General features: G+C 35.4%; 1 protein-coding gene across 10 annotated transcripts in view; it reads left to right on the top strand.

Annotated features, from left to right (window-relative positions):
* The window catches only part of septin15 (septin 15), a 54149-nt gene that overhangs the window by 19615 nt on the left and 7286 nt on the right, over positions 1–27248 (top strand). For 5 of the 10 annotated variants that reach the window (XR_015525864.1, NM_001077743.1, XM_087311199.1 and 2 more), the window contains 6 exon segments: positions 7213–7319; positions 15298–15398; positions 16137–16271; positions 20656–20773; positions 20857–20949; positions 22476–22572. Coding sequence is in view for 9 of the 10 variants with exons in the window: in NM_001077743.1 (NP_001071211.1) it covers positions 7213–7319; positions 15298–15398; positions 16137–16271; positions 20656–20773; positions 20857–20949; positions 22476–22572 (651 nt within the window). In the remaining variant the exon portion in view is untranslated. 10 annotated transcript variants of the gene reach the window in all.

Genomic DNA, 27248 nt, shown 5'->3' with positions numbered 1-27248 from the left:
AACTAATCTAAAACTTATATTATAAGTTTTATAACATAATAATAATAATAATAATAATAATAATAAAGCAACTGTTCAGGAATTGTATAACATCTTTTACAGAACATAAAATAAGATATTTTGAAAAGTGTCAGTTTTTTTATATTCCTTAAAAACTAGTAGTTGTCCAAAATATCAAGTTTTTTCATATCATTTAAAAAAATATTTTTTTACCTCTAACATTTATGAATTTTTTCAGGTATTTCTGTTGATTAAATAATCTTTATAGAGCCATTCCATGCAAATGTCACCAAAATAATGAAACCTTTTCTGTTTTTTGTGTAGTTTTGTAATTTACAGTACTGTAAAAATACTCAAAAACGCATCTGTCAATGTTTTTAAACAATTATATTTGATGTGCTAAAGTCAAACAAGTGCCAATTTCACATATGTCACATCCACAACGGAGAGAGGTCACATCTATAATGAAGCTTTTTCCTCATAAATGCAAAAATGTCAAATAAAATAAAGTCAGTCATTTTTGTTCTAAAGTGAGCCAACTTTTATTCTTTAGATTAGCAATTTTTCCTGGGGTTGTGCAGTTTAATTCACAGAATTTCTATGAAGTATGTCTTATACTGTAAACTACTGTAAACTTTTTTTGGTCACATCCATAACGCATGTTTATTTTCCTAATTTAAAACCTAAAAGTTGTTTACAGATTGATATTTTTATGATCCTATAGCTCTGTGGTATAGTTTTGAAAAATATAGATTTCAATATTATGTTAACATATAATTTCTCTGTGAATTTATGTTTAGAGTTTTTACTGCAAATATTCACATCATTAGCGCTGGAATTGATCTATAATCATATGCATGAGGGTGTGTAAATGAAAACTTTCCGGGTGAACTATCCTTTTAAATATAGAGCCATTTTCTGGGGCATAACCTATTTGAGGTTTGTCCCAAATTATGCAAATTTTGCACCACTAGCTCTTCCGAACTATCTTATTTAATTATATTTGGGGGTTTTAAATCTGTTATAAAATGGTAAGTATACTAGACATGCTTTATCAACACACTGGCGACACTCTTTTGAATAGCATTTGCCCCACTTTTTTGTTTTAGCCAAATGTTAAACGGGTCAGGAAGTGATGCTAGCATGAGCCTTTTATTCGGAAATGACTGTTCCCCTGGTAGCCTGTCTGGGTCCAGTTCCAGTGGAAATATGGTCTGTTTATCCACACTATGTGGTTGTGCCAGTCTATTAGCACTCCTATAGGCTTTTTCCTGTGTTTGATGGTTTTCCAGTCTCCCTGTTTGTCCCTGCTGGAAAGGCACATGTGCTGTAGCTCTTTTGACTGCAGTAGTGAAAGACAGATGATGAAGGGACCAAAACGAGACTGGGAGGTGAGTTCACTCCATTCATCCATGGGTCTGATAAAGGTCAGCCAACTGTGAACTAGACCTGAATCCTTGCTGTGTGACTGAAGCGTCTCGTTTTCAAAGATCATGCGGACCGATATTTAATTAAAAGAGGGGATGAGGCTAATTGGGTCTGGCTTTTCCCTGAGGGGTGAAAGCTGGGAAGGAGAAGGAAAAAAAAACAGGGCGTTCGAGATAGCTGGAGCTGGAGGAATGAGCAAATTAATTCCCACCAAGTAAAGGGCTTTGTGAACTCATCCTCCTATTTGTGAGTGTACATGTGTTAGTGTGTTTTTTTCTGTACACTGTAAAACCCAAAAAGTAAGGTAAGTCAAACCATTTTAGGAAACCGATTGCAACAAACCATTTAAGTTCAAAGACTAAAACCAATGAGTACTGTGAGCTTAATCCATTTAAGTAAATTAAGCAATTTGAGCACAGTAAAACTCAATAAATAAAGAGAACTCAAGCCAACTGAGTACTGTAAAATCTAATAAGTTACAGCAACCCAAACTGTTTAAGGAAACCGATTGCTGCAAACCATTTGAGTTAAAAATTAATCTATGAGTACTGTGAACTTGCTCCATTTAAGTTGAAGTAATGAGGTATTTAATTAAGTCATTACCTTTAACACTGAGTTCAAAACTCTATTCAAATGAGTGAAATTAACTTTCAGTCAATCTTGAGTTACCTACACTCATTTCATTCGATAAAGTAGTTGGGTTTTATAATGTAGAGTGCAAGCATTTACTCGCCCAAGCTCATCTTTGTGAATGGTTGCAACAGTAGGATTTACACTGATTTTTGAATGTTTTCATAAAAAATTTGTTGATTTATAATAACACTCACTTTATTTATTTAATAAAATAGTGTAGTCAACCAGAGTTGAATAGTTGAAATTTAGAACTTTTTGATTGATTTCAGTGATTTCAGCCGATGGGATACTTTTAGTTTAGCTTAGCATAAAGCATTGAATCAGATTAGACCATTAGCATCTCACAAAAAATTGTTTAGTTTTAAATAAATTTTTTTTTTTTCTTTTAAAGCTTGACTCTTCTGTAGTTACATTGTGTATAAAATATATATTAATATTGAGCTAGGATGTGAGTATAGTTCCTAGCCATATTAGCATAGAAAATAGCAACTTTCATTTGTGTCAGTTGTGAGGCTGGTTTATACTTTTTTGTCAAGTGATCACCGTGACAGATGGCGCTTGCCTTGCGCGTAGTTGTACATTTATACTTCTGTGTGCTGTTTGTGTTCGTCTGCAATAACACATCCGAAACGCTTGCTGGCAGTGAGGTTTTTATGTTCATCTGAACCCTACCTTAATGTACTCGTAGCTAAAACTCGCTCATTCTGAGATGGGAATTGGCGACGTGCAACAACTTAAATCATAAGGTAAACGCAAAACAAAAGTTTCCATCTGGAGCTCCTGTACATGACTCTCCACTTGTAAACACTCGCTCCAGGTTCACAGCACTTAGCTCTCCACCCACACTTATCACAGCTACCAAGCCAACTAATCAATAATACATTACTTGAAATGTGCGCATCAGTGTTGGCGTCAGCCACGGCAAGGGCTGTTCAACCGCGCGAAGGCTGTGTCTGCGCTAAGGCTGCGTCAGACCATAAACGTGCAGTTGGCACAGAACTATTATTTTATAAAATATTTTAAACGAGATGCTAATGGTCTAATCCGATTCAATGATTTATGCTAAGCTAAGGTAAAATTGGTCTTGCCAGACCTAAAAATGGGCTGAACGGTTAAAAAACTCAACTTTTTAACTCAGGGTGACTTGTGAAATGAATTAATTTCCCAAAAATTGTGGAGTGTTCCCCATAGTAGGGCCTGCTGGCCAAAGTTGCCCCATTGTAACCTTTGATTTGGCACATGATCCCATCTTAGAGGAGAAGTGAGTATGATGGATAGGATTGGGGCGAACAGCTTTAACACAGTGATTTTCTAATTTGATGTTATCTTTTTTTGTTTATTTTATTGCCAAGACACAAAAAAGCAAACAGAAATTAAATGTTTTGATTAAGTGTTGTAAATGAATCGTATATTAAAAAAATGTAATGTCACGCGACAGATAGAGGACTATGGCAGACATCGGCAAGCAAAAATCAAGACAAAAACTAGTTAATTCTGTTAGAAATTAGATTGTTTTGTTTTTACTGTAATAAGTTCATTATATTACTGTATTAGTTAATATAAAGCTGTGTTTTCTAGTCATTGTTAAACATTATTAAGTACATTTGAAAATTACCCATGTCAACTATATTTATCTTCGGCTCACTAGCCTCAATCAAGTTTGGTTTTTGGCCCTTCATGAGAATAAGTTTGGGCACCTCTGCTCTAAAGGGACATTTCTCCCAAAAATTCAATAAATACTTTAATTACTCGCTCTTCACTTGTTCCAAACCTAAATGGTTTTCTAACATGTATTGAACAGAAAAGACGATATTTTAAGCAAAGCTGGAAACCTGTAACAATTGACTTCCATAGTTTCTTTCAGCTTTCTTTTCAGCTTTCTTCAGATTGTTTTTTGTTTGACATAAGAAAGAATCTCCTGAAGGTTTGGAACATCTTGAGTTAATAGTGAGTAAATTACCATTAATAAATTATACCTCTAGTAACTAGTAATCTACAACAATTAAAACACTGAAATGTATTCATCCGACATCACCAACTAGGTTAGAGCATGATGTAAACCCTTGCAGGGGAATTTGGTCCTTAAGTGAGGATGCTTTTTTCTCCTCATGGCCTTTATTGTGTGTTGCTACATGGCTTCCATTAAAATGCCAGTGTAAGTGCAGACAGACCAAACAACTCTCTGTCTCTCCGTATCTGTCTCTCCTCCCCCCTTTAATTCTCTTCCACCGGTCGCCTCAGTTTCAGGTTGCTGGCATCCTCCCATCTTCCCCCATCCCACACACATCTCTCTCTCAGAGACACTCGGTGTTGTTTAGGTAAGACCTCATAGCCTGGGGTGAGGAGGAGTAAATTTACTTAGCAGACAGAGGGTGGGTTTGGTGTCTGTGTGTTATCTCTGGCGTAGCATGGAGAATATTTAAGTGTGAGTGCAAATGGTGAACTGCTTTTGGCTCCATAGGTTACACTGGTTAACTCTTATACTTTGAGACATATGGTCAGAGAGATGGTCCAAATAAGATGGTTAGGTCGATATAAAGTGGACACTGGGTAGTCTAACATCTCACAACATCATGTTCTGCTCCATCTCATGCATAGTGATGTCCAAAAGTATACATATCTGCTGAGGAATATGGACATGAGCTTGGTACATGTGCAGTACCAGCTAGTGAACTCTTGAAGTTTGTACATTACTATCCTCATTTTATGTGAATTGCGTTTAAACGAAAATTTGTAATAAGTTCCACAAACAGTTCTGATGACAAAAAGAACCTCAGTAATTTCATGGAGGATAGTATACTGACCATCGTGGACAGTGGATGGCTGTGGTTTACTTATAATATAACAGTCTTAGCTTATTAATTCTATCAAATTTCATACTAAGTAAATTACTTACTACTGAATTTTAGGTATTCTCCAATTGATCAGCTGAAGGTTGGTATTGGCCTATATTCACATTTTATGACTTGCTAAACCTGGCCAATCTTATGAAATGATCACAATGAAACTTTACAAATTTACAAGTAGAGGAAGTCATGTAGGAATCAGGAAATTAGGCTTTATATTAAATTCTCTGCCCGAGCCCAGACATATTCCTGCCACTGTCTTCGGGCCGGGCCGTGATCAAGCTTTTGTGTTTTTTGTTGTTGTTTTTTTTGCTGCGTTTTAAAGCCACGATTCATCAGCGGATTGCTGATTGACGTGACTTTGAAACACTCCAGTGTCGCTATATCTGTGCTTGCACTCAGTAAACAGTCGTGAGTTCAGTGAACTGATGACCTTCACGGCCAATCACAGTCATTTCTGTTGAGCACGTGAACACAACGGCAAATCAACACTGTTTAATAACGTGCTTAGTAGCACTTAAATGTTAGTGGGAAAGGGAGGTTTTTAAAACTTTAGTAACAGTATCTGAAGATTGTCACAGAATTCCAGCATCGTGACGACCCTACTCTAAACTAATTTCTGTAGTTCAAACAACTCAGAATTGTAGTTGAGAACATCTGTTATAACGGCCCTTGTATTAAAAAATAATCTGGTCTAAATCGGGCTCATAATTACAGTTAATGTGTTGGACTGGGTTGGGCTCGGACATAAGGTTGGGTTTAATTTTTTTGGGCTCGATCTAAACTCTACTTTATATGTCAGCAGTGCCTGAACACGTCAGTACATAAATGTTGTCACAGAAGGTAAAAGCTGTCTACAGATGTGGCATGATTTGCAGAGATGGCCTCTTTGTTGCACCTATTGTAGATCCATTGTTTTTAGCTGCTGTGATGTGAGTGGAACAAGCACACCTATTTAGTCTCTCATCCCACCTTATGACCTCTCCTGGCACCTGCGTGTATCTCCTACAGATCCATAGTGGCTCTGCGATGCCCACAAATTAGATAAAATATCCAGGAAATATTTTATTTTAGCCAAGGATTTATGGACTTATAAGATAATATAACTATATTTTAACTTCTTATCCATAAAATATATGCTCCAAAATGTCTTTTTATTGATGCATGTTGAGTTCTTGCACCATTAGTAAGTTTTCTTGCAAATTTCCGTTTCTTAAGCTTCTACTCCACACTATACAATTATAAGGCTGCATCCGAAATCACATACTTTCATACTGTATAGTACGCTAAAAACAGTATGCAAGCAGAGTATTATGACTGAAGTCATAGAATTAGAAAAACAGTACACAAGAATTACCCGAATGACTTACAACTTCCGGCAAGAGATTCTGAAGTGCGCATCCAATGCACGCTATGATATCCCATGATGCACCGCAAGAGAATTCAGGTATGGGAGAAAAGCGACACATCTGATGTGGGTAGGTCCCATGATGATGACAAAATGGTGAATGTAGTACATCCGAGATTCAAATTCCAATGCAGTACCTAATGAGTGGTAGGCAATTTCGGGTGCAACCTACAAGCAGTGTTTCAAATATTGACAGTAGTGTGTTACAGTTTTCGTTTCTCCAGTGCGAGTCCAACTTGTAGTAAATGAATAAATCAAAATTTGGGAGCTCAGAAGCTAAAGACTGTCAGTGGGAAGATTGTTTATTGAGAGAAGGAGATTTCAACACCCCCTCAGGAAGCCTAGGATCAAGCTTGTGTGTGAAACGTGAAGCGAGAACGTGTATTTGAGTGGGTGAGGATGGTTGTACATTGGTGGTCTGTTTTGCCAGATGAACCCAAGCTTTCCCTTCCCCCAACTCAAGAGATGTTCAAAATGATAGAGCCTTGTACTCATCTGATGTGAAGAGAAGTACAGAGTTGGCTAGAGGGAATGGAGCAAGCAATGTTTTATTCTCTAAGAAGAAAAGAGCTTTCTCTCTCTCTCTCACGCTTCTTTTTTTTTGTCCAAAATGTTTTCCCAATATACCCATGAATCTACTGTCGTTCGATTGCTGTCCTCAAGAAGAAACTATTGAAGTTCTGGCAAGGGTCCATTGATTGGCTCAAAAACAACAAACTAATTGTGTGTGCCTGTGTGGGTGGATGGATGGCTGTGAGAAAGCTTGTGAGGATCTGTGGAGAATCTCATATTCATCACCTCCTTTTTTTTAAGCATGGGTGTCTGTGACATTTCGTTCTGGCACTTGTTAAGCATGGCCACTTAACTTTTTATCTTTTGCTTGCTTTCCTGTTTAAGGTGAGTCTGGACTGGGCAAATCAACGCTCATCAATTCCCTCTTCCTGACAGACCTGTATTCCAAAGACTACCCTGGACCATCTCAGAGGATCAAGAAGACTGTTCAGGTATGTCCCCTTTTGCCGACCTCTGACCCCTGATACCGATCCACTGGTCTTGCCTTTTATCTACCATTATCTTTACATTAGTATTGCACTCCCTTTCTTCCCTTACCTTTGACCCTTTATCTCCTGCCACCATTATCCTCCATTGCTCTGCAGCTATAGAGAAGCCATAAGGGAAGTTTTTGTGGTCTGATTCCTTGTCCTTTGGGACAAGATTGCCACTGGCAACCATTTCGTAATATTCAAAGTGGATCTTTTGGGTTGCAAGACTATCTGGATGGCACAGAATACAGATCTTTTTTTTTTCAGGTGTTTCACCATCCAATTTTTGTGTCTGAGAAGATCTTGTTGTCTAAAAATGGGACTTGAACTTGGGTCGTAGCCCTGCCCACAAAACTATTGGCTCTGGGAGTACTTATCTTATACAACTCATTAGACAAGCTGCATCACAATGAGAAAGGATGCCCTGCCTCAAAGCATTAATTGCACTCACACACGGAAGGTTGATTTTTGCTTACCAAGTTCAAGTCATCCAACACACAAGTGCATTAAGACAGCTGGTGTGCAGAGCACCAATTGGGCTCAACCGATCACAAACAGATTTCTGCCTTTTGATAGTTCCAGGCCAGAGCAAATGCTCCCAGATTCACCAGAGGAAAAAGACAGCAGAGTTTTAACCTTATATGGATTTGATAAACAGCACAAGAACAGATGCTGAGGCTGGAACATCAGAAATGGGGGAGGATACACTGCGAGGAGTCTGCTGTATGATGGAGTGACTCAATTGGAGTGTTTTTTAAAGAGAATGGGAGGGGCAATATGAAGGGTCCCAGATTCCTCTGGAGTCTTCTTGGGTTCAGTAGAAGGTCAAGAATTTTCCCACGAAACCCAACACCCGGCAATGACTTTCCCACCACCGTAGATATGGGGCATGTTCTGAGGCGGCCAAGCCCTTTCTGGTATTTTAGTGCAACCACACTTGGTCCTCTTTTATCATGATAAACAAACATTCTCAGTGTCTTTGCTGTACTCAAGACTAGGTTCACGATTGAATCTCAGATCTAAGTTGATTTGGATTTTGTTCAAACTTCAGTGTCGCAAGTTATTTCAGAAACAAATCTGTTCATCAAAATTGAGCAAAGAGCTGAAGCAGAATTCCCATCTTCTTGAATTTGGAAAGATCGCAATATTGACAACTTGTTTACTCTACATAATTTGCAATAGTACATGGATATGGCTCACTAGCCTGCAGAGTTTTGCTTTTTAATTAAACACACCTGAACCTAATTAAGACCTTCAGGATTACTGAAAAAAACTTCCTAGCAAATGTGCTGGACATAACTCTGCAGCACATCAGAACTGGCCTACAGGAGCAGGAGAGGACACCCCTGCTATAAATAGCATGTAAAGTGACATAAATGGTATCATGATTTTTTTTTGTTTCGGTTTAGATTAGGGTGGTTCTGCTTATGCTTGTGTGCCCTACAGCCACCATGTCAAACTTTTTTCCCAGTGACACCTTAAGCTGGGGGGTTTCCAATCCTACTCTTGAGAGCTACTGTCATCCAGATTGTAGCTCCTACCAGCTTAAACACATTTGTAAGGAAGTACTGTATTATGGTGTGTCTAAAATTGCATACTTCCCTAGTATGTGAAAAACAATACATAAACAAAGTAGTATATCAGAATTCACATTATTCAAAAACAGTTGGCGAAAAGTACCCAGTTGACCTACTACCTCTGTCTGGCAAGTGTGCATTCAATAGATGATTTACTATTCCACGAGGCCATGGCGTTGCCACAGGCATTTATGTATAAAAGTGAAGCAATGCAACTGACATGGGTAGGTCCTGTGGTAATGACAAAAGGACGGATATAGTACCTACAAATTCAATTCATACTACCCACAATCATTTGATATAGCACATAGCTTATTTAATGTTTAAGAAGTGTTTTCATAATTCAAATGAAGTACCTACTCTAATAGAATGCTATCACATTTGTCACTATAATCATTTTCAGACCTTGTTTAGCTGATTTGTCTTAAAGACTATAGAACACAAGACATGTCACTTGTATGCTTTAAATGGGGAAAAGTTTAGTGATCAATATGGTGAATGAAGCCCCGCCTACTAGTACAAGAGCCAATTATCAATCACTATAGACTGACGTTTCTCAGGGAAAGAAGCACGGACCAGACGTGTGCTATCACGACAGTTTGGTGGTCAACAAACACACTCGAATCTCAGCAAATACTTGATTCACAGACATAGGAAATATATCCACATAAAGCTTAAAATTTCTTCTTTTCAATTAACCAACTATACCTGAAAACAAAAAGTTTTGGTTTTATAATCTGTATGAAAAGAACACAAGGTACAGTCCGTCTTGTCAAACGCATATCACTTAATAGCATCTACTCAAACGCCTACAAAAATTTCAATTTTGTAATTTCTGGAGGAGATTCGCTTGGCAAACAGTTTTTGGAGAATTTGATGTTTCCCCATTCAGACAGAATACCTAAGCATACTGCCCGAGAGGTGTTTCGAAAATGGCCGCCAAGTGAAATAACTTGCGTTAAAGGGACTTTGGCTTGATTTCAGGTGTTTTTATTTATGGTTGAAACTAAACTCTGCAGGCCAGTGTCTCTCCACCAACCAATCTTCTTTTATTTGCTTTTCTCGGATTTGTGAACATACTGACCAAACACAGCCTTCACATCATCTTGAGGTCTGAATCAAGCAACTGTGGCATCTGTCACCAAACATCTAAACAAATCCATTCACATTTGTAGAGATGATGTAAAACCAAGGGCCACTCATTGCTGGCACCATCTTAGGCAACACCTCTTTGTGTAGTTTGTCCTTTTACTTGATATAAATTTGGCTCGTTTCCAAACGCAAAAACACGCGCAATATAGCCCACAGTCAGCGCAAACCTCTCATCTGTGTCTGTAATCTTCACCAGCACATGTAAGCTCTCTTAGAGAGTAGTTTTGTCATTCCCAGTTCATAATAGTCCAAAAGGCAAAGATAAACATGGCAGTTTGTTCACGATTCAGGTTGTTAAACACTTTTGCTCCTGTGTTTTGCCGGGTTTCTCCTTTTTTCCGCGCTTTACTCTCGCGCTTGTCCTTTTCTTTCTGAATGGATCAGATGACGGAAATGCTTCAACAATCAAGTACACGTTATTATCATCAGCTCAAGAAGTTTGTTAAATCAAATATAGACGTGATCGCACGCTCCCGGAAGAAAGCGAATACCGCTCACACTTTTAGCTGGCCTGTAAAGCAACAACAGGGCACAGCAGATTTTTTTTGTTCTTCTTTGCATTGTGTCTGTTCATCAAGACGACGACATGGTTTGTTTGAGCTCCAGTCATCCATGGCTCTTTATTTTATGCATATAGTATATCCATGTAATCTCTCGGCTGTGTATTAGAACATGGGGGATCCTTTGTTTACATTGTGTCTTACTCTACGAGCTCGTGACATATCTCTGTAACCAATCAGCGTTCGGATACGCGTGCAGCTCCACCTTTTCGTACCCTTTCTCGTTTTTGGTACCCTTTTGAAAGGGTACTGAAAAAGCTGAAAAAGTATTACGGAACGGTTTGGTTCGGTATGCTTATTGACATGAAAACGGCCATAAAAGCGTAGCAAACCGAACCATACCATACCACTCAGTGGAAACAAGCCATTAGACTTCTCTACATATCAACTTGCACTAAACAAATCATCTCTTGTCCAAGCTTCTCCTTGAGACCCCATTTAACCTTCTTGTGCTTTCCTAGGTGGCAGAATGCACAATGCCCTTTGCCCTTAGCTATTCCACTACGAATGCCCTTGATATAAATTTATCAATCTGGCTAAAGGCCTAGTTGTAATGTGCGGCTGTCTAGTCCTCTGTGGTGAATTCAAGCAGGACATGGAGACAGCGGCAGGGGTATTTATATTCCAAAACTATCTGCAGTGTTTGTTATAGTAGCCACACAAGAGCCAATTCGGTTGAAAGTCTTGACATTTTTGTGGCTTTGTGATTCTACGTTTTAATTTATTTCTTTTTCTGTGTCGTTGCAGACTAAAGTGGCCCGATGTGCCTCATAAACATCTCAGAATGTGTGAGAATGGAGGATTTTTTATCTTTCCTCCGTTTCCCTCACACTTTCTTCTCCTTAAGTCTTTCTCGCCCTGTCTTTCCTCTTTTTGAGGAACCAAGAAAGGCTGTGGTTGTTTTTGTTAGCGAGAAAGTTGTGCATGTGTGAGTGAGAGTGCAGTTTTAGAAAAAGAGGGTCAGCCAAAAATAACCAGGCCTGTGAGAATAAGCCGCTCTTTACTGAAAGCAGCTGAAATAACTTGAGGAGATGATGACGGTAAATCATAGTGACATTCCAGATGACTATTTTAATGTCTCATCTCAGCTCGGTGTCTTACTCATGGCCTACCTTAGAATGCATCTAATGCAAATGGATGTTAATGGGTAGGAGATTATGCAGAATCTTGCAAGAACGCTAAATTAGGGAAGTCTTATAATTAGGCATGTGCAAACTTACATTTAAAAAAAATAATTGGGATTACTGAATAACTTGTTTACTAATTGTAAATGTGGCAAACACATCTTTTTCAGTATTAACTCACTTCGTTTTCAAATTGAACTTGTAACTGCCCATTACTCTTAATTTTTATAGGACATGTTTTTGGGCTTTTCTACGCTCTATTGGAAATGATGGTACAGTGATAAGACAGAAAATCTCAGGATGGAGAAAGGGATCAGTGAAGGACCTTGTGCAGGGAATCATACATGGGTCGCTGGGCAGCTATTGCACTATGCATTGGAGTCAGTTCAGAAATTGATGCTTATTTTCTAATGGTATCTTTTGTATTACCAATAAGCAGGGCTAGGGCTGTGCGATTAATCAAAATCGAATCGCAATCGTGATTTGAAACGTTGCGATTAGCTAATCACAAGAGGCTGCAATATGAAATATAATATTATGGAATTATGGAATATATTACTTAATTTCCCCCGCCCAGAGCAAATGCATGACTGCTGTCTGTTTGTGACAGATTTGCTAGCCAATTGAGGGAGCACACTTTCGTTCTGCCCAATCAAAATTGCACAACCAAACGATGTGGAATGCTCACTATAAAACAAACAAACAGGAAAGTGTGAACAAGTAGGATGGTGGCGTCTGTCTCTTCAGAAGCATTAATCGACAAATTAATATCAAAGAAAAACATTACGTCTATATCAATATTTCAGGTGTAACTGGAATTGGTTTTAAAATAATTGAGGAGATTATTGTGATTACGTTTTGCCAGAAAATCTTCACCACCCTTTATGTTTTATTTACGTATATCTAGGATGTTTGGGTTAAACATGTTTAGTTTTTCAGGTGTGATATAAGTACGCATTGATTGGATTATTTTAAACCTAGTATTAATTGACAAGTTCTTGGCTTTAAATATTGAAAAACTTTATCAGAAATAATAGTTCAATAATAGTATTAGGGCTGTGCAATTAATCGAAAATCCGATTTCGATTACGATTATGGCTTCTAACGATTATGAAAAACCATTAATCGAGATAAACGATTATTGCATCATATACCAAAAGCGCGAGAGACAGAATGCTTATGTGTGTGTGCAACACGCGCACACACATAAGCACGTGGTCAACATTCGCTTTAATGGTCAAATAGGTGTCAAAACGCGGTGATTAGTGAATATTCATATTAACCCTCATTTGCGTAATAAACAAACGAGTTGAGAATCAAAAGACACGTGAAAGAGAAACCATTAAAGTGCCAGTGCGAAATGCTGGCGCCTGTTTTATCATTATTCAAACGACGAGAACATCCCTCTCTGCTCTTGACTGAAGGTTTTGTTGCTAAAGTGTTTTTCTTAGGGTGAAGATGCTTAAATCACAGTTTGTTTCATATTTTTATTCTATTGTATTTATTTCTCTTTCCTTTGCAGGGTGGAAAATAACTGTATATATAAAGTTGAAGTCAGAATTATTAGCCCTCCTGAATATTAGCAACCCTTTCCCTCCAATTTAATGGAAAGAAGGTTTTTTTACTTATTTCTGAACATAATAGTTTTGATATATCATGTCTAATTACTGATTTGTTTTATCTTTGCTATGATGACAGTACATAACATTTTACTAGATGCTTTTCAAAATACAAGCATTTAGATTAAAGTGCAATTCAAAGGCTTAATTAGAGTAATTAGACAAGTCATTGTATAACAGTAGTTTCTTCTGCAGACAATCAAAAATATATTGCTTAAGGGGGCTAATAATATTGACCTCAAAATGGGTTTCAAAATAGTATAAAATAGCCCTAAATAGTATATGCAAAATCCATATCACAGAGAAGTGCAGAAAGTGAATTTTTTTTCCTGAAACTCAATGCACATGCAGGCTGATACTGTAGGTTCACCAATTCTGCTTCTGTGTCATTAATTACATGGCACAGGAGATTTTGCTGTCACCATGGCAGCCAATAAGCTTGCACCTCATCAATTTAAATGCTCCCCGTCATTCTACGCTGTTTAAGCTGCGGCGTCTTTTCAGAGATCCTCCTCCACCCCAACTCCACTTGTGTTTAGATCTGCTACGAGGGTTACATATGTATAATGTTTGCAGCAGCAGCGTGTTATGTTCTCAGATGGCATGTCTGTGTATTTACTGGTAGTAGCAGGTCTCTGTACTTGCTCTGCCATAATAATCAAAGCAGCAACAGCAGCGTAGCAGATCTATACCACCAAGACACATCAATATACATCAATATACATCAACATTGCCATATACATATTTGTATCTTACTAAATCCTAAGAGTGTTCATGACAGAAATTTAATTAGTTTTATGTGGCAAGCATTTGTGTGCTGCTTGCATTGGTTGTTTATCCAAATGTGACCAATCAGATTATTGTCATTACCACCTTTCCAGTAGGTAAACCTGAAAATAAATACTACAAAGAATAAATACAAAGAATCAAAAGTGATCAGTTATTATTAGTGGTTTTCAGTTATTCTTTGTGTTTTATTAAGACTAAATGTTTGCAACTTGATCGTATTAAAAAAAAAAATCAATTAGCTCAGAAAAATACCTCTTAATTTATATGATCATAACATAAATATTTTTGTAATTGCTGATAAAATAGCATTTTGCAAGTTAGTTATATCATAAGAAATATTGTTATCGCAACACTCAACAATGATATCGCATGTTACAAATTTTCCCAGTATTGTGCAGCCCTTATAAAAACTATGAAAGTGGAGCAAAGTAGTGATTATATTAATTTTTATTTAGTTTGTTTATATAGTTAAAATGTCTGATCTGTTTTATGCCACTGTTAAAAGAAATGTGGCTGTTTGCTTTCAGAAGTTGTAGTGATGCTTTCTTTTTAATAAAATAATACAAAGCATATCAAGGGTTGCAAAATCTGGTAGCACGAAGTCTTGTGGCTGTTGGTTTTTCAATTAAGCTTCTATCTGCACCATGCCTGGCGCGCTATCTAGATTTTGGTAGCACGACTGAAAAAAAAAATTTCAGGACTTCGGGCTACCAGATTTTGGGAGCCCTGAATATGTTGGTTAAAATGTCTTTTTGCTTTTGTTTTTTCAAAATATTGTATTTAATATAATATTTTTTATTGTTTAGCATGCTAAAACAGTTATAGCTACACAGCTCTAGTTTGTGGTTGGTCAGCATGATCAATCAAAAGGGAAATATCATGCTTATTTGTCAGTAAAGACAGTTCTGTAATCAGTAGTAAATCTCCAGCACGTGCTTTAAGATGAAGCAACATTTACTACAGTAGTTGTAGTAGCATTGTCATTTCATATGTCATATTTAATTGAATCAAAATGATTACATAATAATTGTAACTGAACTTTGATAAACTGCACGCAAGATTGCTTTTTCACTTCTAGTCACATATCCCATGCTGACAATTTGTGTTCCTACTTTCAGGTTGAACAGTCCAAAGTGCTGATAAAGGAGGGGGGCGTCCAGCTCACACTCACCATCGTCGACACACCAGGATTTGGAGATGCGGTGGACAACAGCAACTGGTGAGTTTTTGAGGCACTTCTGATTCATGGATGGAGACATAATGGAGATTATAGGCAGAATTTAAACAGATTTGATGTGTTGGTTTTAAATATTATGGTTATAAATCTATGATGCAATGATTTCCTCAAGGAACACTCCAAATTTTTGGGAAATCTATGCTCATTTTACAAGTAACCTAGAGTTGAACGACTGAGTTTTGTCATTTTTAAATGCATTCAACCAAGGATGGGTCTGGTGGAAGCTCTTTTTGCTTAGCTTAGCATAAATAATTTAATCAGATTAGACCATTAGCATCTCACTCTATTTTTTTTTTAAGATTCAATGTATTTCCTGTTTAAAGCAGTACTAGTTACAGCTGGATATTAAATTATACTATTTTCAGGTGTTGCGCAATATTATTGGCGCTACTTCAGCCATAAATGGCCAGAAAGTTTGGTTATTACTGCACAAGAGTAAAGTTCCTGGCCGTATTAAACTGGAAAATAGCAGATCTAAGCTTATTTAAAGAGTTTTTTGTATGAGATGCTAATGGTCTAATCCAATTCAATGATTTATGCTAAGCTAAACTAAAAATGATCCCACCAGACCCAGAGATCATCTAAATGGCTTCAAAAATGTTAAAACTCTACAGTGGACCTATAAAATGAGCCCATTTCCAAGAAAAAGTAGAATGTTTCTTTAATCTTTGCATGTGACTGGCTTTCATGTCTCCTCATTCTCCTTTTTTTTTTTCTCAGCTGGCAGCCTGTCATCAACTACATCGACAGTAAGTTTGAAGACTTCCTGAATGCTGAATCCCGTGTAAACAGGAGGCAGATGCCTGACAACAGGGTGCACTGCTGCTTGTACTTCATCGCCCCCTCTGGTCACGGGTAGGTACTGCGCCCTTTTACCAGTGAAGCCTGGCATGAATCAACCGGCTTAAAATAGAAACACCACACACACATGTCCTGATTTACACACTTTGCACTTTGTTCAGGAGTGGGTTGATGCTGGAATTCTGTGCAAGAGTACTGTACGACTGTGGTATGATGAAGGCAGCTGGACATGTGATTGTGCATTGATTTAAATGCATTAACGGGTGAAACGGAAAGACAGGGCACAGATGGAGAGGCACACTACCCACACCCAGATCCACAAGCCTTACATAATGCCCGCTAAACTGGGCTTGACGTACGATAGGCAGCGACATGTTTATTTTAGAAAATGATTCACTTATTTGGCTCATTTTAGTAAAGAATGAGCTTGTTTTTTTTTTTGTAAATGTCATTAGTGAAAATTCTGAAACAGGGTTAGGCATTATATCTTTCTTCATGTAATTGTATTCAATGTCATTATTTTTGTTTTGTTTTTTGGTATATTAGATGTTTATTTAGTGTTGTTTGGTTTGATATTGCTAAAGATAAACTATATATTATATTTTACTTCATTTCTGAAAGTGATTCACCTCTTTGTCTCCTTTGTGCTAAAAAAAGGCTGAGACTATTACAATTTTAAATGTCAAAAATACAATTTTTGACATATGGCGCATTTCATATTTTGCTTCACTTTTTCAGGCTGATATTTATTTTATCGCAAGTTATTTTTTGTATTAGATTTTGTGTCTTTTCAATACATTTGTAATTTTTTTTGTGGTATATTGACTATTTGCTCAATTTTGCTGAATTAGGAACATTTTTAAATGTTAAAAACAATTTAGGATAAAAAATGAAGTGTATAATATTTCTTATTTGACTCCTTTGTGAAAGAGGGCTGAGATTATGAAAACATTTTTGATGGTCAAAACACCTTCGAGTACTTTTTTGAAATGTTAACAGATTTGTGTGTTGAGCATCAGTTGATACTGGATAATTTTGAGCTTTTGTTTGCTAATTTTATCTTCTGAGTTTAAAATATTTTTTGGGGGTGGAATCAAAATCGGTGACGTATCGCGATTCTGCTTGTAGAGTGATGACGCATAGTTTTCTCATTATTATTCATAGCGATCTAGATATTATTTATATAGAGTTTTCTTATCTCATGGGAAGACCCTGCTTCTTAATTATTTATGAGAGCACATGCTTTCCGAAGGCAAGGCAGACCTGCTGAGCTTTAAGACCTATGACTGGTTGAGACCGCGTCCTGCAAGCAGTATTAAGTCGTTCATTAAGGGTCGTTTGTGTTTGTTTCTGTTTCGATGATGTGTTTGCATGTTTTTCCCCTCGATGTTGTCAGGGCTGATATAGCAAAGCTGTGTGTGTGCAGCAAGCATTTTTGTCAGGAAAGCTGTATGAGAATTGGAGAATGGTGTACTTTGTCTTTTATCAGTTGAGTTTGTTACCTTTCAGACACATCTCCATGCTGCTGTGTTCACCTATTTTTAAAATCATCAGGATTACTAGCAGGGTTAATGGTTGAAATAAACAGGGTAAGAGACCTGCTGTGTCATAGACTACCGTGTCAGACCCCGGGATTGAGGAGGAGAGAGTTCCTCATTTATAGTGTTTATATATAACGATTATCTTTATAATGATATAACAAATTGTGGTTACCTGTATATGAAATTACGAAATTAATAAATGTTTTTTTGCATTTTAACTTTGTAAACCATAAAATCATACGTCTCTTCACAGTTTGTGTCTCATTCTGTGAGCCGACGGACAGTTGTTCGCTCCCCTCTTTTTCCCCTGCTGTACCGGCCAGGCCCACTATTTCCTCTGCTCGCAGCGCTCCAGGCCCATCATAAGGAAATTTTTTTTTTTTTTTTTGAAAAAATTCTTAAGTAGACTTGAACCAAAACGAGGGGTTTCATGGCCCTTTTAATGCTGAATGTATTGCATGGTTGTTCTTTTTATTTTTGTTGACGTTTTGGATCCCTAAACTGCAAACTCAAAGTAGTATCACATCCCTGTTCAGTTCATCGTTCACTCCAAGCTCCACCCACCCAATCTCTAGCCAATCAGAACTGCCTCAAAAGCTTTATTAATGGCACCTGTGCCCACAGTATATATTATATACAGAATGTGATGTATTAAATGTATGGCCCAATTTTTTTTCTACAGAAAGATAAAAGATTAGGATTTTTTTTAAATAACAAACATTTAATTAGGGGCGGTACGGTGGCTCAGTGGTTACCATTGTCGCTTTACAGCAAGAAGGTCACTAGTTCGAGTGCCGACTGGGCCATTTAGTATTTCTGTTTGGAGTTTGCATGTTCTCCCCGTATTCATGTGGGTTTTCTCTGGGTGCTCCGATTTGCCCCACAGTCCAAAGATATGCATTTTAAGTGAATTGGGTGAGCTAAATTGTCTGTAGTGTATGTGTGTGTGATTGAGTGTGTATGGGTGTTACCCAGTACTGGGTTGCAGCTGTAGGTCCATCCGCTGCGTAAAACATATGCTGGAATAGTTGGTGGTTCATTCTGCTGTGACGACCTCTGAAATGGAGACTAAGCCGAAGCAAATTGAGTGAATAATAATTTATTTAGTGATAAAATATTTATGATATAATCTTTAAATTCATTTTTTAGATAAATAAAAAGGATAAGATTAAGTAATATTACATCAAAACAAAAATGTATAATTAACTTATGAAGCATTTCATATTTTTCTGGGAGATTTTTTCCTAAAGAAAGATGCAAGATTAGGAACTTTTCTTGCATAATAAAAATAAAATAAGTGATAAAATTTGAATTAAATAACATTTTTTGATCAATTAGCCTCATTTACACACCAAGAAGGATAATATTAATTTAGGGATAAGACAAAACAAACATTTGTGATAAAAAAAATGAAGGTTTTAATATTATTTTTCTGGTAGATGTTTTCTTTTATAACAATGAATGTTTTTATGTAATGTTGCTTTGTTATTTTTTCAGAAAATTGACTGTAACTGCAGTGCTGTACAGTTCATGCATATGCAGTCATTGTTTACTCCTATATTTGCATTCACTATTGTGACCCAGTGTGTTCAGTCTGCCCGGCACATTTCCCAGCATGCCCTTTTTTGAGATGCAACATTCATATCTCTGTGACCTTTGTGTTGCATCTTCAGTCTTGGCATTCCTGAAATGTACAAACAGCCCCTCCGCTGGTCCCCAAACACACTAACACACACACACAATCCCAGCTGAGAGACTGAAGAACAGCCTCTTTGTCTTAAATCCCCAATGAAAGTGATAGGAAGAGAAGCCCTTCACTCTCTCCATGACATCATTTGTGTGGTTTGCGAGGAAACCATGAGAAAGCGCTCTGTTTATTCATACCCGCTTAATGCCTGCTGCTGGATTTGTTTCAGTTTAGTTGCATCACTTCAAAGCATGCATTTGTACTGTATGTGGTTAATGTGTGAGCTTTGAAGACGTGAAGACCACTGATTTATTTAACCTTATGTTAATACTTTTTTATATACAGTTTAAGTCAGGATTATTAGCCCCCTGTTTATTTTTTCCCTAATTTCTGTTTGGGAAATATTTAAAAAAGAAAAAAAAATCTTAGAGGGGTTAATAATTCCGACTTCAACTGTATGTATGTTTTACTGTACACTGTATTTATATCTATTTATTTATCCGTTATTTATTTACTGTATGTATTGTCGCTTTATTTTAACAATTTATTTATTTGGATTTAACCTAGTTAAGTTTTCATTTTTTACATGATTACGCAACAATTAAAAGGAAATAAAAAATAACACTTTAAACTTATTCATTACAAATATTTAATGTATTTTTTTAATTCATCCATTTTTCTACTGCAGTTTTGCGCAGTAATTTATTAATTATAAATAATTTATAGTATATATTAAAATATTTATAATTATAAATGTATTAATTAGTCATATATTATTTTTTTAGATTATTATTTACAACTCACCTTTCCGTAATTGTTTTTTTTTTATTTATTTTATACAATTTTAGGGCAATTTATTTATTTGCTTAATTATTTATTTATTTTTCTGTATATTATTATATTATTATTTATTTTATATTTTTTACAAATGTACTTTTCTTTTATCTAATTATATTTTATCCTAAATTTGTAACTTTTTTTTGCCTAATTTATTTATTTATTTTTTTTAATTATTTGTTTAATCTTAACATATTTTTGTACATTTTTTATTGTTCATAAATTGATTTAATAAATTTTATTATATTTTATTAAATTTTTCTGATTTATTCATTTATTAAATTAGTATTTCATCTCTATAATTACATTTTCGTAACATGAGCAGCTTCACACGAGAGCTTGACATATACTCTGCATTCTTTTTTCTTCCCAGACTGAAGCCTCTTGATATCGAGTTCATGAAGCGTCTGCATGATAAAGTCAATGTGATTCCTCTGATCGCCAAGGCAGATACACTGACGCCAGAAGAGTGTCAGCTCTTCAAGAAACAGGTGTGTGTGTGTGTGAGCTCACACAATGAACTCAACATGAGTAATATTTGACTGTATTTCTTATTTCTTACTCTGCTCATTAGATTATGAAGGAGATCCAGGAACACAAAATCAAGATCTACGAGTTTCCAGACACGGAGGACGACGAGGACAGCAAACTGATCCGCAAGATAAAGGTGAAGAGTCACCTTTAAATATTTCCCAAATGATGTTTAACAGAGCAAGGAAATTTTCACAGTGTGTCTGATAATATGTTTTGTCTTATTTGTTTTATTTTGGCTAGAATAAAAGCAGTTTTTTAATTTTTTAAAAACCATTGTAAGGTCAAAATGGTTAGCACCTTTAAGCTATTTTTCAATAGTCTAAAGAACAAACTATTGTTATACAATAACTTCTCTAAGTACCCTAACCCGCCTAGTTAACCTAATTAACCTAGTTAAGCCTTTAAATGTCACTTTAAGCTGTATAGAAGTGTCTTGAAAAAGATCTAGTCAAATATTATTTACAGTCATCATGGCAATGATAAAATAAATCAGTTATTAGTGATGAGTTATTAAAACTATTATGTTTAGAAATGTGTTGGAAAAATCTGCTCTTGTTTAACAGAAATTAGGGGAAAAAAATAAACAGGGGCAAATAATTCTTTAAAGACTTCAACTGTATACATATATATATATATATATATATATATATATATATATATATATATATATATATATATATATATATATATATATATATATGTATGTGTGTGTGTTATTATATTATATTGAATCAATCAGATTTTGAGTTAAGCATGTTGTTTTTTCTCATTATATGTTTCCTATAATTATTAAACAATGAGTTATATTATCACACGTTAATAATAAAAAAAATATGTTTTTTTTATCAAATCATAGCAAATAGATCATTTTTATTGCATTAAGAAATGAAAAATAATATTGTTTTCTATATACGTACAAGTTGTTTTTGTATGTAAAGGTGATTTTTGTCTGTATGTGTGCTCGTGAGAGTGAATATGCGCTTGTGAGTGTATGTTCGTGTGTGTGGTTATCATAATTGTAGGCCCTGGAAAAGTTTTAATTTTTTAATCTGTTTAATTTGCTATAGTTAGTATCATTTTAAACGTTCTATTTAATTATTGCTGTAAAAAAAAAAGGGGTTGTACAAGACATTTTTTTTTTAACTTAACCCACTTAAAATGATATTTAGTGAAGTTTTGGCAGAATTTTTATTTTATTATATGTGCAAATCTCATGTACCGTAGTGTATCTTATGTTTGTTTAATTGTTCTTGAATTGTTTTGTTTTCACATTTTTTATATATCTGTTCCATTCTGAATTGTTTCGCAATTAAGATGACATGTCATTTAATAAAACATATGATGCAATACGATACGATCTTAATTGTGTTGACTAAGTTCATAATTAATTATGTTTTAACTAAAATTAGCATTATACCACTGTTGCCTACATTTTATAACCACAACAGTATCCAGTGTTATTTGTTTCTGTTGGTGATTATTGACCGCTAGCTGACAACTAGAAAACTCATTTCCTCGTCTGATCATTCACGCTCAGTGAGATTGTGTGTGTGTGTGTGTGTGTGTGTGTGTGTGTGTGTGTGTGTGTGTGTGTGTGTGTGTGTGTGTGTGTTGGCTCAATACGGGCTGTCAGTAATGTCCCGTCCTCTGTCCTGGCAGGAGAAGATGCCTCTGGCTGTGGTGGGCAGTAATGTGGTGATTGAAGTCAATGGCAGGAAGGTCAGAGGACGTCAGTACCCCTGGGGTGTGGCAGAAGGTATGACCCGAATCAGCAACACCCATTTGATTTATCATGAGGAACGTACCACTTCTGAAGCAGTAGGGGTGTTCCAGTGTGAACAAAACAAATGCATGAAATTTCCCTCTTGGGTCAAACTTCTGGAGAAGTGAGAGCGACGAGGTGTTTTTTTTCCCAGGAAAAATTGTCACCCCCTCTTTTCATTGTGGTTTTACTCCCGCCATATTTCTACTTCCCTCCCTGCGCAAACGTATTCATTTGGTAGTGTTGTTGTTGTGTGGTTTGAGCGAGTGTGTCGTTTTTTTCCTGGGTTGTTTACGTGTCATTCTTTCTTTTCTCTTGTTTTTTCTTTCTGTCTGCTCTTTTCCATGACTGACAGAGGGCATTGTTGGTAAACAAAACCATTTTTTTGTTCATTTTGTTAAGGCCGTTCTCCCCAATCCTCCTCCTCCTCCTCCTCCTCCTCCTCCTCCTCCTCCTCCTCTTTCACCTTGCGCTGCTCTGAATCTGTGCTGTTTGTCAGATTTGTGCTCTGCAATAGTGACGGAGAGACCTGTGAGCTTCAGTCCCTGTAGGAAACTGAGCAGAGCTGCTCTATAACATCTGCATAGGGTCTTCATTTACTTCTGGGTAGGACTGGATGATATATATATATATATATATATATATATATATATATATATATATATATATATATATATATATATATATATATATATATATATATATATATATATATATATATATATATATATGGTAGATCTATATATTATCATTATGGATGATGTATAAAGCTTTTGTTTGAATATCACTACCAATCAAAAGTTTGGGGTCAGTAGAATTTTTAAATGTTTTAGAATAAGCTTCTCCTGCACACCCAGGCTGCATTTATTTAATCAAAAAGACAGTACAAATTGTAAAATTGTGAAATGTTTTCGCACTATAAAAGAACTGTTCAAAAGTAGTTTATAATTAAATTGAATAATTTATTCCAGTGATTTAAAGATGAGTTTTCAGCTTCATTACTCTAGTCTTCAGAGTCACATGATCATTTAAAAAATCACTGTAATATTAATTACTATTTTTATCAATGGTAATAGTAATAAAAGCTGTAATGACTGAAGTAATAATTTTATTTAAAACTACATACAATAAGAAAGCAGTTATTTAAAATGTAAATAAATACTTAAAAAATGTATCTTTTTTTACATTTAATAAATTATATTCTTGATAAACAGAATATGTTTCTTTAAAAAATAAACGAATGAAAAAAAATACTGACCCTAAACTTTTGACTTTTGGGATAAAAAAAAGATAATAATTTATTATAATTTTCTATATTTAAATATGTAAATAATTATTTAAATATTCACAGCACTAGAATTTCATTAGAATAATACAATTTGTAATGTAATTTAATTTTTAATTTAATTTTGTAAAAGTGTTATGAAATATTATCAAATGTAATATTTCAGAATAAAATTAAGCAACGCTTAAAATAAGATATGAAGATATGACCGTTCAAAAACTTTTCGATGTTTTATTATGTTTGTCAAATGATACTAAAAATCACTCACACCCACACACACGCACACAATTTATATTTATTTATTTGTATTATCATTTATTTTATCCTATAAGAATAATACAAATTGTTATATATATATATATATTGAACTGCATTATACCCATATTAAACTACATATTACCACAATGCAAAGCTACAAATTTAGTCACGCCCCATAAAGAGGTAAAAATAAAATTTAATAAATAATAAATAAATTTATTAATATAAACAAATAAATTAATTAATTAATACAATTAGGGGTAAACTTTCACTTAGGCTATAGTAACCCTAAGCATTCAGTGTAGAATAGAAAAGGCTGCCAAACCTCTTAATGTTTTTGTAAAGTCTCGGATGGTGTATTTAGGGTGCTTGATTTCATATATTTTTAAAGCTCATATATTTCATATAAAATAAGACATTTTTACTTTTATTTATTATTATTTATGCATTATTTAGAAATGATACCTTGAAATGACCTGAATATTTATGATATTGTTTACTTTGCTATCATCATAAATATTCTAATGATCACCCAGCCCTACTCTTACGTTTAAACACAACCTTGCATCCAGACATGCATGCCTCCCATTACTGATATCCAACCGCCAATGTGAAATTAAATGCATAGAGGAGGTCAAAGCATTTCTCCACTTTACATTATTATTATTATTTTATTTTAGTACTTTGGCGTTGTCATTTACAAGCTTTTTCGCTTCATTTTTGTCAATCAGAACTCTGATGCAGGATGACTGAGCGCTAATGTTTCCGTGCTAACCTCTGATCAACACTTATCTAACATAAATCCAACATGCCATTTTAAAGGCGCCATTCATACCTGTTGGCATCAGGAGTTTGTCAGTCAGAAGGAACTACAACTCCCATGATTCCTTTAGACATTTGACTCCACCCCTTCTCCCTCCCTAAAGCCTGGTTTATACTTCTGCGTCAAGTGACCGGCGCAACTCACGGCGCAGGCAACGTGCGTGGCTGTGCATTTATACTTCTTCGCGCTGTCTCCGTTGGTCTGCATTAACACTTCCGAAACGCTAGTGGGCAGTGAGGTGTAAATGTTCCTCTGTGTCGAGTTTCTTCGCTTCTGTTTTGCTATTCTGATCACTTCCTGGATGTACAAGTGACTCAAACTCGCTCATTTTGAGGCAGGAACCGGCGGACGTGCAACAACTTTAACCATGAGGTAAACACAAAACAAAACTTTCCATCCGGAGCTCCTTCACGGGACTCCACACTTGTAAACAATCGCTCACGCCATTCGCGCGGCTTTCGGTCCCGCCCAGACTCGTCAGCGCTACCAAGCCGACCAATCACAGAGCTTGCGCTACGCGTTGTTGCGACGTGTAGTTACAATTTTTGAGAGGTGCACGTCAGTGACGGCGATGGCCACGGCGAAGGGCTATGCGTCAGCGCCGTAGCCTACGCCGGTGTTTGACGCAGAAGTATAAATCAGCCTTAAGGCTCCATTTGGCTGCTTGTCATCGCTATGTCATGTAACCCCTCCCACAATGCATTATTTAGAGTCTTAGTAGCCTGTCAGTCACAGGTTGAGTGGGCGTGTCCACAGGAAGGGACTTTAGCCCTGCGCCTACAGCTTCTCGCTCACAGGTAGGTGGTTGTAGCAGATGATTGAAACATAGGCCAGCCAATCAGCATGAGTTCTTCATTTAGGTAAGAAGCATCGTAGGGTTGTGTTATAACGAACTCGCAGAAACCGTTTCATCTTTTAACCATCTGTCAGAAAACTGTCTCTGGTTCCCTTTCCGGATTTTCATGTGACAACAGCGATGTTTGACCATATATAATCTGTGTGTGATCATTGAACTGCTAACGCTTATTTCATTACTGTTTTCAGTTTTTGGCTAATCACTAAATCATGTTTTGTTTGTAATTTACAAACACCTGACCTGTATGTTTTATTTTATTTTATTTTTATTTAAAGTTTTATTTACTTTAATTCAATTTTATTTTATTATCTTTAAACTTGTCCTTTTAAAATTTTTAGTTTCATTTTAAATTAACTGATTTTATTTATATATTAATTTTATTTAATGTATTTTTTTATTACTTTTTAGTTATTTTTTATTAAAATTTATAAATTTATTTTGTTAAATAATTTGTATTCATTTATTTATTCATTAATTTTATTAATTTGTTAATTTGTCTGATGTGTTTTTGTTTTGTTTCTTCAACAACCTCAGTGTCTAATCCTTTGCTTTATTTTATTATTTTTAATATTTTTGATTTTAAATAATATTTTTAGTAATGTTAGTTTTTTTATTTTTATTTAAATGCTTATTTTTATATACATTTTAAATGTTTTTAAATTAAATTATTTATTTGTTTATTTTATTTGTCTGAAGTGTTTTAGTTTTGTTTCAACAACCTTAGTGTCTGATCCTGTGGTTTATTTTTTTATTTTTTATTGTATTTATTTATATTTATTTAATGTCTTTTTATTTGATTTGATTATTTTTTATCATTTTGTTTTTTGAATGTTTAATTATTATTTTTTATTTTTTTAGTTAAATTATTATTTATTTATTTTATTTATTTAATTTGTCTGTTGTGTTTTAGTTTTGTGTTTTGTCAAAAACCTCAGCATCTGGTCCTGGCTTTTAGATGTATGATTTGTCACTATATTATTTTTAAATGGATTTATACAATATTAGCGATGCATTAGTGTTAAAATTGACCGTTAATTATTTCCATTTATGCCAGATTATTGATGAACAAATAATAGTATCCTATTTCTAATGCTTCTATCCTTTTCCTTTTTCAAATGCTTGAGTTTTTTAGGACAATTTTCTATTTTATTATTATGTATATAACTATATAATTACGTGTGTGTGTGTGTGTGTGTGTGTGTGTGTGTGTGTGTGTGCGCGTGCGTGCGTGCGTGCGTGCGTGCGTGCGTGCGTGCGTGCGTGCGTGCGTGTGCGTGTGCGTGCGTGTGTGTGCGTGTGTGTGTATATGTGTGTGTGTGCTGATCATTGATCAATAACTAATGGGAGAAATCTATCTATTTCAATATGTTAAGTAAATGAGGATAAAAGTTAATATATTTTATAACTTATATATTAATAATTTTTTTATTAATAAATTGTATTTAAGC

This window comes from Danio rerio, chromosome 25 (genome assembly GCF_052040795.2).
Source record: "Danio rerio strain M-AB ecotype USA chromosome 25, GRCz13ab, whole genome shotgun sequence".
NCBI lineage: Eukaryota > Metazoa > Chordata > Actinopteri > Cypriniformes > Danionidae > Danio > Danio rerio.
The sequence above is the reverse complement of the archived record's forward strand: the minus strand, read 5'-3'. Positions and strand labels throughout refer to the sequence as shown.